The 20,851-nt window shown below is 44.2% G+C and overlaps 3 protein-coding genes across 14 annotated transcripts in view; 2 read left to right on the forward strand and 1 right to left on the reverse strand.

Annotated features, from left to right (window-relative positions):
- Positions 1–2,102, reverse strand: part of matn4 (matrilin 4) — a 40,375-nt gene extending 38,273 nt beyond the window's left edge. For all 12 annotated transcript variants that reach the window (XM_083771954.1, XM_083771959.1, XM_083771956.1 and 9 more), the window contains exon 1: positions 1,731–2,102. The gene's annotated coding sequence lies outside the window, so the exon portion shown is untranslated. The remainder of the gene's footprint in view (positions 1–1,730) is intronic.
- Positions 1,689–20,851, forward strand: part of rbpjl (recombination signal binding protein for immunoglobulin kappa J region-like) — a gene marked incomplete at both ends in the record, with an annotated part of 25,963 nt that continues 6,800 nt past the window's right edge. Inside the window, 8 exons of the mRNA XM_083771020.1 lie at positions 1,689–1,789; positions 9,150–9,278; positions 9,623–9,693; positions 10,102–10,217; positions 11,056–11,230; positions 14,273–14,410; positions 15,446–15,555; positions 17,533–17,673. Of these exons, the coding sequence (XP_083627146.1) occupies positions 1,689–1,789; positions 9,150–9,278; positions 9,623–9,693; positions 10,102–10,217; positions 11,056–11,230; positions 14,273–14,410; positions 15,446–15,555; positions 17,533–17,673 (981 nt within the window). The remainder of the gene's footprint in view (positions 1,790–9,149; positions 9,279–9,622; positions 9,694–10,101; positions 10,218–11,055; positions 11,231–14,272; positions 14,411–15,445; positions 15,556–17,532; positions 17,674–20,851) is intronic.
- Positions 12,694–13,749, forward strand: LOC310863698 (tRNA-dihydrouridine(16/17) synthase [NAD(P)(+)]-like; the record flags this gene model as incomplete). Its single annotated transcript, XM_083772195.1, has 1 exon — positions 12,694–13,749. Exon 1 carries the CDS (start codon positions 12,697–12,699, stop codon positions 13,747–13,749), a length of 1,053 nt encoding a protein of 350 aa, XP_083628321.1. The 5' UTR covers positions 12,694–12,696.

Below are 20,851 nucleotides of genomic sequence, written 5' to 3' on the forward strand. Positions count from 1 at the left end.
GACTGACTGACTGACTGACTGACTGAGTCACTGTTTCACTGACTGGCTGAGTCACTGACTGACTAGCTGGCTGGCTGGCTGGCTGGCTAACAACTGACTGACTGAGTCACTGACTGACTGAGACTGACTTACGTACTTACTGACTGACTGACTGACTGACTGAGTCACTGACTGACTGACTGAGACTGACTTATGTACTGACTGACTGACTGACTGACTGACTGACTGACTGACTGACTGAGTCACTGACTGACTGAGACTGACTTACGTACTGACTGACTGACTGACTGAGTCACTGACTGACTGAGACTGACTTATGTACTGACTGACTGACTGACTGACTGACTGACTGACTGACTGACTGAGTCACTGTTTCCCTGACTGGCTGACTGGATGGCTGAGTCACTGACTAGCTGACTGGCTGGCTGGCTAACAACTGACTTACTGAGTCACTGACTGACTGAGACTGACTTACGTACTGACTGACTGACTGACTGACTGACTGACTGACTGACTGACCGACTGACCGGCTGACCGTCTGTCTGTCTGTCTGTCTGCCTGACCGTCTGTCTGTCTGTCTGTCTGCCTGACCATCTGTCTGTCTGTCCGTCTGTGGGCTGGAGCCATAATGTTCAGTGTGTCTGAATAGAGTAGAGCATCACCTCCAGGCAACCAGTGTGAGCCCCCAGTGCTTTGCCCCCTTCCTCTCTTTCCCCTCCCCACTCACTCACACTCACTCTCACTCTCTCTCTCTCTCTCTCTCTCTCTCTCTCTCTCTCTCTCTCTCTCTCTCTCTCTCTCTCTCTCTCTCTCTCTCTCTCTCTCTCTCTCTCTCTCTCTCAATTCAATTCAATTCAACAGGCTTTATTGGCATGACATTTGACAAGTGTTGCCAAAGCACAATTACAATTATGACATGACATCTCTCTCTCTCTCCCCCAATGGATTTATCGATTCATTGGGTTTCCGAGGCTACTCAGTGTAGCCTACTCACTCACTCACTCACTCACTCAGTCAGTCAGTCAGTCAGTCAGTCAGTCACACAACACAGGCAGGCACCCACTGGCCAATACCGCAACCTGATTCTAACAGTATTTAACTGCATGCAGTGACCAGATGTTGCTTGCATAGGTAACATTTCATCTGAACCTTAATTCAGATGTCTCTGTCCAGGCCTATCCTGTTTTAAACATCACTGACACGCCGAAGAGTAAGCACGTGTAAGCAATATAGTTTTTCAAAACAATGCAAACCGCATTTAAATCCAACAAAACCCCATTATTTAAAGCTCACTGGAGTTGTGCACGCAGGTGTGTTAAAAACTATAAATCAAGGGTTCGATTTAATCATTTTGTTGTAGCCCAAAGCCCCCTTCCAAATCAGAGCCCGCAGCTTCATTAACAAAATACAAACAATCTCTTTCTAAATGAATTGCATACACAGGAAGTGTCAAGAACACTACAGTTGAAACAAGCCCATTGGGGCTTTTGTGTTATCTTTTTCATTGTAAATCAGTAGCCTACAGTCTGCAAACTGTTAATAAAGTAGGCCTATTCAATCAATCAATCAATTTTAGGCACAAAAAAACCCTATGATTTTTTTAGATGGTCCTAACAAATGTTGTCCCAATCATTATTTCCCCCATTTCAGACCATCAGCCAGATGGCTGTGTGTGTGACAGCGCCCACATGTTCCCACCTCCACCTTGCCCCGATGCTTCCCTCACTCACCTGGGAACGCTGCTGAACGCTGCTCACCACGCACCGAGAACACTCGACTGGGACAGCAGGTGAGAAGACAAGTCGATAATTGACTTCCACAAAAGCAGGATTGTCGCAGAACGTCGTCAATGTCCCGTGCAGTTACGGTAAAAGTTCACAGCAATGGAAGGGTTGTTCTATCCACAAACAACAACAACAAAAAAGAAAAAAACCTCACCATGCGCCGTGAGGAATGAGCGCTTGGACGTAAAAGTTTGTAAAGAAAATAGATGTCCTTGACTCCTTCCTCCTCTGTTTTGTTCTGCTCCCTGCTGGTCTTTCTCGGATTATTTCGCTGGTGGAATGAGCCTGTGCAGGGATGGTGTGCAGGTATTCAAATGCCAGGAGCAGGAGGAGAGAGAAGCGAGTCTCTAGAAGTGCTGCCTGAGACCCCTCCCACTCAACCACGCTTTGAAATCCGAACCAAAATCTTTTTGGGGGCACTTGGAGTGAAGTTGGAGAGGCTGTGGGGCTTTAGGCATGGCGCGTAAAAGCGCACGACACCAGCACGTGTCGTGGAGTGGAGGGTTCATTCCTGCTTCACTTTAGTTTTAACTCACTCACTGTACCGTATGGTTTGCAATTTTGCATCACGTGCAATAGTTATAGGCTATGCATTATCCACCTCCTGTCTGTCTGTCTGTCTGTCTGTCTGTCTGTCTGTCTAGTCTGTCTGTCTGGTAGGTTGTATGTACATTAATTGCCTGCATACCACATATATATGCTTTTCTTGTGAAGACCTTTTATTTGTGACCTTTCATTTGTGCACAAAGTCATCATTTGAGGGCAGAAACATCTGTTGTTTTTAAATAGGCCTATACAGAAAATGTCAGATAGCAGCCTTTAACACAATTGGTAAATACAATCCTCCGTGTGATGTTTTCTAAAGGCCTTGTTATGGTGGTGGCTATCTACTACGTATGTCTCCTAAGGTCTCCTTCAGCCCATACTGATTATTACAACTATAAGGCCACTTTTCCACCAGGGTTGAACCGGTTCGGTTATTTCTCCCGCCTAATATTGAACCAGTTCAGAGTGTTTCCACTGAAAATTAATTTCTTCAGAACCCAAAAAGTTTCCAAGAATCTAGAACATTATTATCTTAGTGGAAAAGGGCCCTAAGAGCAACTTCAAGCCCACGTGTGAAAGTGTTTTTCCCTGTTCTTGTCAACCCTCCTCTTACCCCTCTCCCTCTCTTTTTTCCACAAATACCGCCCATCCATCCTCTGTCCGTCAGTCTTTCTCCTCTGCTCTGGTCTGTCTGTGTCCACTGTGTGAAATACCAGAGGCTCTTAACTCTGACACAATGACCTTTGACCTGTGGGGGTCTTCCCCAGGGGAAGGTTTAATTTAGACTACTACTGGCACCCTGGTGACTGACCACACACACACGCGCACACACGCACGCACTGGTATGTGTACACAGCCAAAGAGGTATACAAATGTACGCATATAGGCAGAGAGAGGTACTTTTCCACATAGTACGTCAGTACTGATGTGCTTACACACAGTAACGCAGTGGGTGCATATGTGTGCAAGTGCATGCATGCACACACACACACGCACGCACACACACACGTACGCATGCACGCACACACACACACACACACACACACACACACACACACACTGAGTCAGTCAACTGTGAACCCTGAACTGTGAACTGGGGAGAGCCTAGTGGGCCATTGGAATCCCCCTCGTGTGAACAAAACATCCAGTATGCCTGAAGTCCATCCACCTTCCTTACAAGGAAAAATCTGCTCACCTCAGACATATGGACCATTGTATGGCTGGAGGGATTAGCCAAGGGTCAACATGACTACATAAAGGAGAGTTTTAGGCCTGAAGTTATATACATGCTATGCATGCATACATTTAATTGATTTAAAACGCATATATAAACAGTAGCCAATATATCATGTGTTGTGTTTTGGCCTGGCGATAGAAAGATACCCCAGAGGGGTTAATGCTAATTGTTAGAGTCAGTTGTCAGTTTTTTTAATAACATAACATGCAACATGATTAAAGATTGGCTCAGCATGTGTCTTCTATGCAGTGCAGTGAGTGCACTTGCATGTTAGGAAACCAGTTTTTGTTTCCAGATCCTGTGGTTTCATTGTTTTTCTCTGCTGCATCTCTGAATGATGCCATAGTTGTTGTTGTTTATCTTAGCGATGCGATGGAACTGGATGGTAAAACAAAGTGTAATTTGAGGTCGGCCATGGTTGGAGCTAGGGCTGGCAAGAAAGCTCATTTGGAGGTAGGTATGCAATTATATTTGGGCCAGTACTGAATGGAGAATATACAGTAGCACTGTGTACGATACTTCACTGAATGGAGAATATACAGTAGCACTGTGCACGATACTTCACTGAATGGAGAATATACAGTAGCACTGTGCACGATACTTCACTGAATGGAGAATATACAGTAGCACTGTGCACGATACTTCACTGAATGGAGAATATACAGTAGCACTGTGCACGATACTTCACTGAATGGAGAATATAGCACTGTGTACGATACTTCACTGAATGGAGAATATAGCACTGTGACGATACTTCACTGAATGGAGAATATAGCACTGTGTACGATACTTCACTGAATGGAGAATATAGCACTGTGACGATACTTCACTGAATGGAGAATATAGCACTGTGTACGATACTTCACTGAATGGAGAATATAGCACTGTGTACGATACTTCACTGAATGGAGAATATAGCACTGTGACGATACTTCACTGAATGGAGAATATAGCACTGTGTACGATACTTCACTGAATGGAGAATATAGCACTGTGAACGATACTTCACTGAATGGAGAATATAGCACTGTGTACGATACTTCACTGAATGGAGAATATAGCACTGTGAACGATACTTCACTGAATGGAGAATATAGCACTGTGTACGATACTTCACTGAATGGAGAATATAGCACTGTGAACGATACTTCACTGAATGGAGAATATAGCACTGTGAACGATACTTCACTGAATGGAGAATATAGCACTGTGAACGATACTTCACTGAATGGAGAATATAGCACTGTGTACGATACTTCACTGAATGGAGAATATAGCACTGTGTACGATACTTCACTGAATGGAGAATATAGCACTGTGAACGATACTTCACTGAATGGAGAATATAGCACTGTGTACGATACTTCACTGAATGGAGAATATAGCACTGTGAACGATACTTCACTGAATGGAGAATATAGCACTGTGAACGATACTTCACTGAATGGAGAATATAGCACTGTGAACGATACTTCACTGAATGGAGAATATAGCACTGTGTACGATACTTCACTGAATGGAGAATATAGCACTGTGTACGATACTTCACTGAATGGAGAATATAGCACTGTGAACGATACTTCACTGAATGGAGAATATAGCACTGTGAACGATACTTCACTGAATGGAGAATATAGCACTGTGAACGATACTTCACTGAATGGAGAATATAGCACTGTGTACGATACTTCACTGAATGGAGAATATAGCACTGTGTACGATACTTCACTGAATGGAGAATATAGCACTGTGAACGATACTTCACTGAATGGAGAATATAGCACTGTGTACGATACTTCACTGAATGGAGAATATAGCACTGTGAACGATACTTCACTGAATGGAGAATATAGCACTGTGAACGATACTTCACTGAATGGAGAATATAGCACTGTGTACGATACTTCACTGAATGGAGAATATAGCACTGTGAACGATACTTCACTGAATGGAGAATATAGCACTGTGAACGATACTTCACTGAATGGAGAATATAGCACTGTGTACGATACTTCACTGAATGGAGAATATAGCACTGTGTACGATACTTCACTGAATGGAGAATATAGCACTGTGAACGATACTTCACTGAATGGAGAATATAGCACTGTGTACGATACTTCACTGAATGGAGAATATAGCACTGTGTACGATACTTCACTGAATGGAGAATATAGCACTGTGAACGATACTTCACTGAATGGAGAATATAGCACTGTGTACGATACTTCACTGAATGGAGAATATAGCACTGTGAACGATACTTCACTGAATGGAGAATATAGCACTGTGAACGATACTTCACTGAATGGAGAATATAGCACTGTGTACGATACTTCACTGAATGGAGAATATAGCACTGTGAACGATACTTCACTGAATGGAGAATATAGCACTGTGCACGATACTTCACTGAATGGAGAATATAGCACTGTGAACGATACTTCACTGAATGGAGAATATAGCACTGTGAACGATACTTCACTGAATGGAGAATATAGCACTGTGTACGATACTTCACTGAATGGAGAATATAGCACTGTGAACGATACTTCACTGAATGGAGAATATAGCACTGTGCACGATACTTCACTGAATGGAGAATATAGCACTGTGAACGATACTTCACTGAATGGAGAATATAGCACTGTGAACGATACTTCACTGAATGGAGAATATAGCACTGTGAACGATACTTCACTGAATGGAGAATATAGCACTGTGAACGATACTTCACTGAATGGAGAATATAGCACTGTGTACGATACTTCACTGAATGGAGAATATAGCACTGTGTACGATACTTCACTGAATGGAGAATATAGCACTGTGAACGATACTTCACTGAATGGAGAATATAGCACTGTGAACGATACTTCACTGAATGGAGAATATAGCACTGTGTACGATACTTCACTGAATGGAGAATATAGCACTGTGAACGATACTTCACTGAATGGAGAATATAGCACTGTGTACGATACTTCACTGAATGGAGAATATAGCACTGTGTACGATACTTCACTGAATGGAGAATATAGCACTGTGCTGATACTTCACTGAATGGAGAATATAGCACTGTGTACGATACTTCACTGAATGGAGAATATAGCACTGTGACGATACTTCACTGAATGGAGAATATAGCACTGTGACGATACTTCACTGAATGGAGAATATAGCACTGTGTACGATACTTCACTGAATGGAGAATATAGCACTGTGACGATACTTCACTGAATGGAGAATATAGCACTGTGCTGATACTTCACTGAATGGAGAATATAGCACTGTGTACGATACTTCACTGAATGGAGAATATAGCACTGTGTACGATACTTCACTGAATGGAGAATATAGCACTGTGCTGATACTTCACTGAATGGAGAATATAGCACTGTGAACGATACTTCACTGAATGGAGAATATAGCACTGTGTACGATACTTCACTGAATGGAGAATATAGCACTGTGAACGATACTTCCGGTCTGGTGTCTGTATCTCTGTAAAAGCCCATCACCCGTGATCACAGTTCACATTTTTAGTTAAGAAGAAGAGAACAGAATAGAACAGAACATCTCTGCAGTCAGTGAAATGAACTCACAGAATTAAGTAAGAGGTAATTTCTGGCCACATATAACCTCCCCAACCACCCTCCTTCCCCCTCCCTCTTGTCTGCCTCCTCCTCCCCCATCTCCGTCGTCCCTCTTCTCACCTCCTTCCCGCTCTCTGTCCATCTCTATTCCACCTATTTGTTTTTCTCCTCCCCTCCCTTGCGTGTCAACAGTGGTCATAATGAGAGGCATTCCGGAGTCCAGTGTCTGTGTTGGGCTACTCATTACGACGTTATTGCACAGAGAAAACATTGCAATGCAACACATGAGGGGCCCTGGCTCACTATGGCTTCTGTTGCAGCACCATTTCTTGCAGGTGTTGACGCTGACCTTTTGAAAGTTCGCAACGAGGCTATTCTCCTTTTGTTCCTCATTTTTATAATATTGTGCCCTCAGCTTTCCTAATTTAGAAAATAATTGAAAGAAAAAATGTCACAACACCTCCCCGAATTAAAACACACAATTGCCTGTGTCATAGGAAAAAAAGAAACAGGGCTTTTGATGTTATCCTTTTAGTATAGCTTGTTAAATATTCATAGGGAACAGTAGACAGACAGGAAAGATGGGGATTGACACTCGGCAAAGGCCGTCAGGCTCAGGAGTTGAACCCATGTCACACCGTCCGGCTGGCTTAGCAGCCTAAGTGCCCAGACGGTTGAGCTAACCGTCCGGGCCTAGCTTGTTAAATTGTACTTGCTGTTTTCAATGTGTGTGTGTGTGTGTGTGTGTGTGTGTGTGTGTGAGTGTGTGTGTGTGTGTGAGTGTGTGTGTGTGTGTGTGTGTGTGTGTGTGTGTGTGCGTGTGTGTGTGTGTGTGTGTGTGTGTGTGTGTGTGTGCGTGCGTGCGTGCGTGCGTGCGTGCGTGCGTGCGTGATGAGGGAGAAGAAGGCAAAAGACAGTCATGACTGACAGATGACATTTTAAAGAGAGGTTGGCTAAATATCAGCGAATAATGACAGTAGACAGAAAGGGATTTTCCACATTGTTTTATATCTGCCAGTAGTGCAGTGTATAAGCAAGCATCAACCTTTCCTCTCCATTCATGGTATATCCTTAATCACAGTGGAAAGTATGCTTGGTATGTCTTCTATGTCTTGCATTAAAGGGATGACAGTGTTGTTGTCTGATAATAACAATCTGTATTCACATCTGATGGGGTTTATGACAACACACTTGTTCCTGATTTATCGTGTGAGAGTCTGTGCATGTCAGTAAACATTACAGTAGCGTGTTGCTTCCACCGCTGTAGGGATGGTGGTTATGGACTCTACATGTGTAGTTCAACAAGTAGAGTGCTGTGTTGGGGGTATCTGCTATTTAGCCTATACCCTTTAAACTATACATTTTTAAACATTTCAAAACTAGTAGTACTCACTTCAGGGAACTTAGTGCTGTAGCTTATACCTTTTATCACTGTCTGTGGCATTGAGCATCTCCATATTAGGGCAAAAAGTGATGAGGCAGACATACATGCGCAGGCAGAGAGAGATTTCCAGAAATGTATATATTATGCCCTGTATCAATTAGTGCTGTTTTATTTCACAATGACATGAAGGCTGCTGAAATGTAAATGTAATATACATATTGTGGCATTCTTCTCTGTGTTAATGGAAAATCTGGTAGAATTATGTAATATAATGCATTGCTTGGCACAGAGACAGAGAGTAATTGTGTAACCTTTAAGTGAACGTATTTTGAAAGTAAGTTACCGGTAGTTCCACACCAGTCAAGTGACTCACTCATACATTTTAAACACACATGAAATAATGAGGTATTTGATAATGCTTTTAGCTATGTTATACTATAGTTTAGTTTAAGATGATGTGCAGGTCTGCATTTCTTCTGCGGACACCCAGAATGTTATTGCTTTGTCTTTCCCCATCACAAAACTGACCAATAAGAAAGTGGTTGTCACAGAAATCGATGACTTTGGATGGATGATTAATATTATTTTCTTTTTTCAATCAGGAGACTGGACCCAGGATTTGGGCTGCCAGGGGCAACGAGCGACCACCCAGTAGCGGAGTCCCAGTCTGACCAGAGTGTCACCATTCTGCATGCCAAGGTGGCACAAAAATCCTATGGCAATGAGAAAAGGTCAGTTTACTGCTGCTATCTTAGATTTAGATGATTTCAACAGTATCACAAAACATCACACTGCACTGTTAAATGCAGATACCACATTTGCCTGTACTGTATATGCAGTATATCCACTAGGAGTGCATCAGACTATTATTATTAGTAGTTTCCAATATCAGCCAAAGTATTTATAATACGCATAAGGCTTACGATAGTGATGCAACTCAAATAAGAAAATCTGTTTCAATCTAACTACTTAGAGTTGTTAGTCTATATGCAGGTATAAGTCCTATGGCGCAGAAGAACTGCTGCAACTATGTCCCACAATATTGTCTTTGCTAAACACGAACTATATCCTGTAGGTTCTTCTGTCCTCCTCCATGTGTGTACATCAGTGGACCAGGATGGAGAGCCAAACAGGATCATCTGAAAGGTCCGGAACTAGAGATCTATTGACATGTTTAGCACACATTTGAATGTTTGAAAAATAAATGTTGAGTATATAGAGTGAATTGTTTCAGCTCATATCTTATCCTTATCCTGCTCGCTCGCTCTCTCTCTCTCTCTCTCTCTCTCTCTCTGTCACGGTCCCCTCCTCGGACCGTGAACTTTGACTGTCCTTATTTAGTTTTTGGACTATAATATGTATTTCTGTCATTTATATGTATTTGCTCATGTATTCCTGACTGTTTCTCGTTGGTTTTGGTTTTCTGTTACTCTGTTGTTGTTGGTTTAGTGAAATAAACTTTTGGGTCCACCCGTAATGCATTCCTGACTCTCTCTCTCTCTCTCTCTCTCTCTCTCTCTCTCTCTCTCTCTCTCTCTCTCTCTTTCCATCTAGTGGCTGGTTATGGGGACTCGGTGTATCGTTTGTGTGGCTACATGTGTCTGGACAGCTCCGGTCACTCCCAGGCAGACACATTCAAACTGGTCTTTGAAGAGCAGCCAAATACCACGGTCAGAGCTAAGTGTGTGTGTGTGTGTGTGTGTGTGTGTGTGTGTGTGTGTGTGTGTGTGTGTGTGTGTGTGTGTGTGTGTGTGTGTGTGTGTGTGTGTGTGTGTGTGTGTGTGTGTGTGCGTGTGTTTGTGTGTGCGTGCGTGCGTGCACAGTTAGACCTTGTACTCAATTATTTTTGGAAAGGTCAGAATTACAGAGTAGCCCACAGATCTGCTGATGGATAATCCACTTGACCATGTGAACCAATTGGAAAGTGAGTGGTTGGTCCAAAGAGCTAGTTTTACTTTAATAGTGTTCAACACAACTACTGCAACACTTCTACCTGAGTAATATCTAAGTCATGACATGTAACAGTGCCTTACTTGAGAAAGATATTCTAGTACTCTTTCCAGCCCTGCATATACAGATGTGTATATTTGCCCAGACGAGACATACAGAATTTATTATTCCAGGTCTGTTTACTTGACAAACAGCCACGTCTGACAGACCAAATGGCGTTGCTGTAAACCCCCTGTGTGTGCATGCCAGCCACTTACTGTATTTACCTACTGATGGACGTTTGCAAAGCATCATAGGCTTCCTTATATAAAAGTATGAAATGAGTCTAAGAAGAAGTTAGTTATATTCATACTGGTAGGTCAGTCGGTCACTAGGTCCGTCCGTCCGTCCATTTGTCTGTCCTCTGGCTGCCTATGTCTGTCTATGTACTGTACATGCATGCATTCACCCCCAGATGTTTGCCTGTGCCAAGTCCCTGTACATCTCATCCATGCATTCACCCCCAGATGTTTGCCTGTGCCAAGTCCCTGTACATCTCATCCATGCATTCACCCCCAGATGTTTGCCTGTGCCAAGTCCCTGTACATCTCAGACCAGGACAAGAGGAAACACTTCCGCCTGTTGCTCCGCCTCTTCCTGGGCAGTGGGCAGGAAGTGGGTTCATTCCAGAGCAGGATGATCAAAGTCATCTCCAAACCGTCCCAGAAGAGACAGTCCATGAAGAACGTTGACTGTGAGTCTGCCTACACAGCACAGTTGTTAGTGGCCATCCTTAATCAACTTTAGTTAATCAATCTACATTGGGATGTGGGAATGGATGTTTTCTTTCTTTTCTTCCCCCCACAGGTAGTTTTTGGTTAGATTTTTTTGCAAACAGCCAGCAGTGGAAAGTAACTTCCTTACCTTTCCTATAGTATAGTATAGTATTAGCATCAACAAAAAAATTCTGTTGACAATATTTAATTCTGTGTCATACGACGCAGTCGTGCAACAAAGTAATTTGACTTAATCCTAACCTATTTTGAGGAATGTTCCCAGTGTTCACTGTTTTGTGTGAACTTGTGCCATGTTCCTGCAGGTATGAGAACATGATTGGCAGATGATGGTAGGGTGTTAGACATGTCAAGTGTAGGGAGCGGGGGGTCAGACTGAACTGTCACAAATAATCTATCACACACAAAACAAAATGCACATTCAAATCCACACACACACACACACACACACACACACACACACACACACACACACACACACACACACACACACACACACACACACACACACACACACACACACACACACACACACACACACACACACCCACATGCTAAATCTATACTCCATCGTAAGATGGTGTCCTGTTTAGTGCCCTATAAACAAACTTTAAAAGTCCATAGACTTGACTGCCATATGACGTAATTTCAAAAGCCAGACGTTGGAGGGGATATAGCTCCCCTCAAAAACACAGATTTTTGTGCATATCATATACAGTAAGGATATACAATAAATAACAGTAGGCTACTCTTAGAGTTAACTGTATACTGTACATTTCTTTGAGGGGAGCTAGGCCTCCTATGCTCAGCTTTCCGGTTTTGTGTGAACACAAACATTGGCTTGTGATTGGCTGATCAACCCCATAGCGATGATTTGATTGGCTGAGCAAAGTAGATATTGAAGCTAAAAGTGAGGGCAGTAAAGTGAAGACGAAAATTGTGATTGGCCAGAATGAGCTGATGTATGATGATAAGAGCGCCCCTCACTTCACACGGGTGTGATTTTTCTTTGTCTACACAGTGAAATCCTGAGCATTGAGTTAGCGCTATATACTCAGCAGTTTGTGTTGTGTATGAGCAACAAAGCCCCCCCTGCCCCCGGCATGCAAACAGTGCTGCATGTTTCTGTGCTCTTCGGCGTTAAAGAGGGAATGTGGTAGAAAGAGTATTTACTGGTCCCCCCCCCTCTCTCTCTGTCTCTCTTGTCTTATCACCTCCCATCTCTTTCCCCTCTCACACGTTTTGTCATAACTGGATTTACAAATGTCGTGGTTCCACTCCTGTGAGCTTCTGATGTCACAGAGTGATGTTAGAGTCATGTGACATTATCATTGACATCAGCAGGATCTATATAACTGCCTGCCAGTCAGTCGGTCAACCCAGCTGCAGCATATATACACCAATATTTTGACAGCAGGCAGCCGTAATGGCAAAGCTCCAGGGCTTTGACTTCTGGAGGAGCACTTTGAAGGGTGCACGTTTCGTCGTGGCGCCAATGGTAGACCAGAGTGAACTGGCCTGGCGATTACTGAGCCGCCGCCATGGCGCCCAGCTGTGCTACACGCCCATGCTGCATGCCCAGATGTTTGTACGAGACCCAAAGTATCGGATGAAACACCTCTACAATGAAGTGTGTGCGGAGGACAGACCCCTCATCACACAGTTCTGTGCCAACGACCCCGACATGTTCCTGCAGGCGTCTCTTCTGGCCCAGGACTACTGTGACGCCATCGACCTGAACCTGGGCTGTCCCCAGAAGCACGCAAAGAGTGGGCGTTACGGAAGTTTCCTCCAGGATGAATGGGAGCTGCTGGAGAAAATGATCAAGTTGGCCAACGAGAAGCTGTCTGTTCCAATCACATGCAAGATCCGCGTGTTCAAGGAGATCGACAGGACAGTGCGCTTCGCCCAGATGCTAGAGAAGTCTGGATGCCAGCTGCTGGCGGTCCACGGCCGCACCAAGGACCAGAAAGGAGACACGACCGGCGTCGCCAGCTGGGAGCACATCCGGGCCGTGCGGGAAGCGGTGAGCATTCCGGTCTTCGCCAACGGCAACATCCGGCATCCGAGCGACGTGGAACGCTGCATTCGGGAGACGGGCGTGCAGGGCGTCATGAGTGCCGAGGGGAACCTCCACAACCCGGCGCTGTTCGAGGGCCGAAGCCCCCCGGTGTGGGAGATGGCCGAGGAGTACCTGCAGCTGGTGGAGCAGCACCCTCCCCCGACCCGGTCCTACGTACGAGCTCATCTCTTCAGGCTCTGGCATCACACGCTGCAGATACACCAGGACCTGAGGGAGGAGCTGCGCCTGGCGAAGACGCGGGAGGGTTTGGCCGAGGTCAGTCGACAGCTACGACTGCGCTGCGAGGAAGACATGGCCATGCAGGGAAAGGAGGCGGGACAGAAACAGGCCAACGGCCTGCCCTTCCCTCATTGGATATGCCAGCCGTACGTCAGACCGGAGTCAGAAGTGAAGTGAAGAACACATTTAATGTTAATTTATATATGTTTATGTTGGCGTGTGTTTAAGTAAATATGATATGATTTATACTTACCTTGAGCTGAGTGTGTTTAATATTTGACAGGACAACACGTTCCTGTTGACCTGGGAAATGTACAGTATACTTACTTTGAGTTACACTTACCTGGAAAGAGAGAAATAGAAGTGATCCATTTGAAATTTAAAAGGGGAATGTACTTATACCGAATACACAAGAAATAAATGAATCCAAAAGAAAAACGTATTTAAAAGAATATAAAGAACGCAGGGCACTGCCTTGATCAGTATGGGGTCAGGAGTGCTACATAAGGAATCAAATGTGGGGGATGAGTTTAAAGAAAATAATTAAAACTCAGATGTATCCTTGACAGTAATATCTAAATCATGCTGTAAGTTTATAGAAGTTAATTATAATTTTTTCATTAAATATTGCCTGTGTGTGTGTGCCTGTGCGTGTGCGTGCGTGCGTGTGTGTGCGTGCGTGCGTGTGCGTGCGTGTCAGTGTGTGTCTCTTCAGGCTCCAGAGTGGCTCTGTTCAACCGCCTGCGTTCACAGACAGTCAGCACTCGCTACCTGTCTGTAGACAGAGAAGCCTTCATAGCCAGCGCTCGACAGTGGACAGCCTTCACTATCATGCTGGGTAGGGTGTGCGTGTGTATGTGTGTAGTATGCGTGCGTGCATGCATGCGTGCGTGCGTGCGTGCGTGCGTGCGTGCGTGCGTGCGTGCGTGCGTGCGATATTTATAGAACCCACACACAGACGTAAAGTTGTTCAATAGCACTGATTTATTGTGACGATATAAACAAATAATGAACAGAATATTATTCATGGTCTTCTCACAATCGAATCTGAATCTGAGTGATCTCTCACAGTGTGAGATAGGCTACACTGGCTATGGTTTGGCTATTGCAATCTCAACCTGTGAAAGATTGATTGTAAATGTCCTGCAGTCTGCATAAGAAACATTGAGACGTCCTATGCAGACGTAGGCCTCCACAATTTAGTAGTCCATGTTTGTACTGACGTCTGGATTAACCTGCATTAAAGGGGATGGATGCTGGCTGTCAGACTAGTGGTCTCCCAGTCAAGGTGGTGGTCCTCACTGAATAAATGCACTTACTGTCTTAGTGGCTCTTCACACATGCTGTTTGAACTCAGTCTATTAATTTATGTACGTTATATACACTGTTGGCTAGTGTGCCGTGACCTCCCACGATGAAACCATTGGTCAGACCTCAGTCTGACCAGTCCATACTGTACATCTGTCCACTCAGGCAAAAGCACACACATGCGAACACACAGACTCACGTCACGCCTGCATGCTCAGTGTACAGTATGCAATTTGAAATGATTCACCCCCCCAATACGATGGGCACGCACGCACGCACGCACGCACGCACGCACGCACGCACGCAAGCACGCACGCACGCACACACACACACACACACACACACACACACACACACACACACACACACACACACACACACACACGTACGTATGTGTATTTATAGGGTCTTCCTTGCCCTTGCACCCGCCCACAGTGTCTGTGTCTAAATGAACGAGTAGTCATGGTCAGTGAATCTGTTTTTGTCTGATATCTTGCATGTGTGTGTGTGTGTATGCGTGCGTGCGTGTGTGTGTGTGTGCGTGTGTGTGTGTGTGTGTGTGTAGTGGAGGAGCACATTGACCATGGGGACTTTGTGTTGAGCGAAGGTTTCATCTGCTACGGCTGTGTGGTCCAGTTAGTCTGCACTGATTCTGGAGTAGCACTGCCACCTATGGTAACACACACACACACTCGCACGCACGCACACACACACTCTCACACACACACACACACACACACACACACACTCGCACGCACGCAGACACACTCGCACACGTACATGCATACACACGCACACACACACACACACACACACACACACACACACACACATACAACTGTCACGGAAATAGTTAGTGATGAATTTGCAAAGACAATTATGGGAACACAATTTTGTAGAGTCAGTAGTGTGAACTGTGAATGTACACAAGATTTTGATAATTTCTCAATTACTATTACAGTTCCATGTTATAATGGCAAGCATCTCTCCCGACTGAAGTTTGAAGGCTTTGCAAAAAATACTGGTGGTGAGACCTTCAAACATGCATTTCCAGGGGCTGAATCAGGACACCATATGACAACCATATGATTTGAACCTGGACTTTGAGTAAAGCCGGTGCCATTGCATTGCTTGGGTCAGCATAACCACTGACCCAAACACATCCTGTCTGAGCAGCACAAAACTCATGTTGGGAGCACTAGCCTTTTCTTTTCCCGTCTGTAGAGAATAAATAAATAATGCAAGTAGTAGTGGGATTTAAACCCATGTGGAGTGGATGAGAGTGGAGGCACATTGAAGGTTGTAGCCGTCTCGCTATAGTGTAATTCTGAACCACAAGGTCTTTGCCTGTCAAGGTGTGTAGCCAACCACTACCTACCCAAGTCCTCTGTCTCACAGAAACCCTGTCTACACAGGTGTTACATAACCACCTAATCATCACAAATCTATTATGGTTTCATCTGTGCTCCCCAAATGCTAAACCAAATTACACATCCATACACAAACCTCCGTAGAAAAGCCCTCACGATTTGCTGAGCAGACTCTTTCCTTGTACAGAACCCCCCTAATTGCTGTCATAACAACTCAAAGTGGATGGTTTTGGGGGCAGATGGGTAAGGTATACCTACAGCCAATACCCATGTTGTTTCAGTTGAGGCCTATTGCTGTGGCTTGTTTGAACAGAGGGGAAGGTTGTACATTTTCCTGCTGAGTCGCTATAGCGTGATCAGCACACGCCTTCCGCTGTTTGGTTACGGTAGTTTAAAGATTGAATATGTTCGTGCATAATTATGTACATAGACCACTAGGTTACAAGATAAACGTACTCAAGTACGTTATTGTAGTTCTATGTCCAAAACTACAATAAACATGGCAGTGCATCTTAAGTGTGAAACTTCTCTGTTGTGGGCTATTTTCCAGTGGTCCGGGGACCACCAGTGGTGCTTGAAGGGGTTCCAAGTGGTCCCCAGCTAAAGAATGGAGAGTTGGTAACCAAGTAATAATAATAATAATACAACTTTATTTGTATAGCACCTTTCATGACATCAAATGCAGCTCAAAGTGCTTTACAGAACAATGGAGAATAAAATAAAAGCAAAGCATAAAAGAAAAGCAAGGCAACGACATTAAAAAACAAGCAGTAACAAAAAATATAAGATCACTTTTAAAGGCAATGTTGTAGAAGTGGGTCTTGAGCTGAGCTTTAAAAATGTCTACAGAGGCTGCCTGACGAAGGTACAGAGGGGACCCTTATAGATCTTTAACTGTTGAGTGTAAAATGAAACCAAAATGGACCCGTATTTTGATCAACATTTGCCTGTTGTCTCTCCTAACTTTTGGTCTGCAAGGCTAAATATCATCAAAGGGTGGTCCGTGGCTCAAATGCTGAATAAGAAATGGGCCTTGATATGAAAAGGGTTGAAAACCACTGGCTTAAGTTATTGAAGAAACTTGAAGTGTTGCACTCTATAGAACCTATGTACTTCCACTATTGTGCAGTAGTTACATGATGTACAGAACTTTGGAGTCATTATGTCATAGATACTGTATGTCATAGATGACTGACGTCACATGAAGTCAGACATCCACATCAGAGCGTAAACACAAGGAGGTTTCTTGACCATACTCTGCATGCATTGATTGTCCCTCCAGGTGCTCCGTAAGGTCAGCAAGCAGCACGCCATCTTGGATGTGGACGAGCCAGTCTCTCAGCTCCACAAGTGTGCTTTCCAGTTCAGGGACGACCCACAGACCTACCTGTGTCTGTCCAATGAAACCATCATGCACTACCAGGTGGGCTGCTGGTATGAATGGAAAATGTTTTAAATAATTCTGCTAACATTCTAAGCACCCAAAGTGTCCTAACAGTAGGCCTTATTGGCACAAGCTGTGGCCCCTGTACCCTCTACCTGACGCCTCAATCCGCAACATTCCAGTTTATATGGCAGACACTGAAATGACACATCGCCATTGTCAAGGATGCATGACAGAGAGTTGAACCCAGTGCAAAGTCACAACAAACAAGAGATATAAAGATATAAAGTATTTAATAAAGATTAAGCAGATCTTACACGGTAGATGCAGGCAATCAAGAATGACATAAAAGTCAATGCAGGAACAGGCAGGACATCAATGACAACAGGTTATATGAACTGACAATGAGTGTTTGTACTGAGTCCAGTTATATAGTGAGCAGGTTGATTGGAGAAGTGTTCACTGCTGGGCTGATGAGGCAGTTGAAGACAGGTGTGTAAATGGAACTGGGTGAACTGAGTGTGTTGGAATGGGATATGGGAGTGGCCAGTGTGGAGTCACAGACTGAGGGAGAGACAGAATGTGACAGCCATGGCCACTGTCTGGGGTTGTCCTGGTGTTGCAGAGGGACCATGAGGTCACTCAAATTGTCACGGTTCATCCTCCCAGGAGTGGGAATGTGCTCAGTAAGTTTCATGTCACCTGCCCATTAAATGAGATCTCTTGTGCACAAGTGGAACATTTTGGTCAATAGAGTGGTCATGAGGCCATGAGGCCATGAGGTCACCAGAACCAGTAGGGTTCATACTCCGGGAAGCATGAAGTACAGAGCAAATGTAATGGCATGGCATTGACCAGTCAGTTCAGAAATTAAACCATTATATAGCCCTTTATAGCCGTTTGCGGGGATGAACGGTTTCTCATTGAATAGTAAATAAAAGCAAAAACGTATTAAAGTGGACCTGGCATGACTCTTGGGGGTTTCACATCTATTCAATTACTTACAGAAAAACGATTGAGATCAGTGAGACACACACAAAAGATAAATTCCCATATACTCTACATGCATATCCTGGGTTCCAGCCTGATTCGCTGTGTTCCGTGGGTTTGTTTGGTCACTCAGTCTGGCCAGCATGCAAGCAGAGTCGCATTTCATAATGTCACCTGTTATGTCTCGTTGTCTGGGCCAGCCAATGGCCAGCTGGGCCAAAACGGAGCCAGCCAATGGCCAGCTGGGCCAAAACGGATCTAGAAAGATGGCGACTTACAGTGCAGGAATAACAGGATTCATTTTACGTCCATGTTAGACCCGGGGAACGCTTTGTCCATATTTTTGGTTTACACAAACACTCAAAACTGGCCATTCATTGTCAATGGCATTCAATGTTTGTGTTCACACAAACCCTCAAAAATCTGTATTTCTAAAGTTATACAGATGGTGCTCAGAACAGTTTATTAAACACTTGACCTTACCCTTGACCTGTGTTCGACCGTGGTGTTCTTTTGCACCATGTACAGCTAACATCAGCCCCTTATTTCCCTACAACACAGCTACCTGCAGGTTGTCTATTCTAGGTGGTGCTGTAGCTTAATTACTAGGTCAACATGAGCGAAACTACTCATTAACTGTGTGGGTATGTAGAGTTCAAGGTATCAAGATACCAGAGGTGGAAAGAGTACTGCAAATAAACTCAGGTAGATGCACTGTTATTTGACAGATGTTTTATTCAACTCCTGAGGTGTGCACTCAAAAACATATAATTATCCTAGATCAAGGACAGGCCACCAACAAGTGCATGACACTCTCACACTTCACCTCAGATGTGTTTCACATAATCTAGTAGTACTAAAATATATGTAGGTTACAGTATCTCAATAGAAGTTAGCCTGTGAGCCTTGATGTGTAATGTCAGTCCAGTCTTCAATATATAGTGTGGAAATGTGTCTGAGAACCCCAGAGATTTATCAATGAGGCACACAATGGTCGCTAGTCAGTTTAAATAACTACCCTTTATACTGAGTAAAATGGACTTGATCTGCACTTTCCTTGGTGCATTCTTTTTCAATCTACACTAAATCTCTTCACTAAAAATCTACAAGCTTACGGGAAAGATTTACATAATGTGCCGTAATATGGCATACAGTAACTGTAAGGTGCTAGTATCAATGTGATTCTGGGGTGTTGTTTATGTAAAAGATGTTTACAGGGGTGCCCTGAGCCAAAATACTTTTGAGAACCTCTGTTCTAAGCATAGACTGTAAAAAATATGGACAAAGCGTTCGCTGGGTCTAACATGGACGTAAAATGAAGCCTGTTAATCCTGCACTGTAAGTCGCCATCTTTCTAGATCCGTTTGGTACCAGCTGGCCATTGGTTGGCTCCGTTTTGGACCAGCTGGCCATTGGCTGCCCAGACAACGAGGCGGGACTTCCCCCCTTCTTCTCCGTTGGTTTTTATTTTGACTCGAGTGGGAGGGGAATCCCGATCATAGACTGTAACGGTAGCCACGCCCCTCAGAACATACGCGATGGTTTTTTTTCTTTATGGTAATTTTTTTAATTAATGGGACCATAATTTTCCAAAAAGAATATTATGACATTAGAAATGAGACTTTAAACTAGTGACTGGAAGAAGAAAGTATTCATGACCATGTTTATTAAGGTAATACAGTCTAGGTGAAGTTGGGCCAAAATACATGGGCCTCTATGGAGCTATGGGGCTTTTTGGGTCCAGTCCAGCGCCACAACAGGCCATTATATGAACTACCGATTTCAAATGAGGCTTCACGAAATATCTGGCTGACTGCCCCCCTGGTTCTAAGTCACAACTGTAGTCTGTAGGGTTATTGTAGGCCTACTGATGACACTCATTGATATTCTGTTGATGTCGTAACATCACTCTAATAGGGTGATAGTACTGTCCTATAGGCTACTATCGTTCATCGTTGATTGCGTTTTGTGGTGGTGGGGTCTTCTTTTGACTCCTAGATTTTGTGTCGCTACCCTTAACTGCTGTAAATTACTGTCAGGAACAGGTGTTAGGACCCAAGCGCAGCAACTCACAAACAGACGCAGGAGATGAGACACAAACTTAAGATCCAGCAGCACTGAACACACTTTGTAGTCTCAGGTGCTCGTCACCCAACCAGGCTCAGCTGGTCCACACAGGTGACGGTATTCAGGGCAATCCCCTGGAGCAGAGCAAGGGAGGAGTAGA

The sequence above is a fragment of the Protomyctophum parallelum genome, assembly GCF_964188405.1.
Source record: "Protomyctophum parallelum genome assembly, chromosome: 8".
Classification (NCBI taxonomy): Eukaryota; Metazoa; Chordata; class Actinopteri; order Myctophiformes; family Myctophidae; genus Protomyctophum; species Protomyctophum parallelum.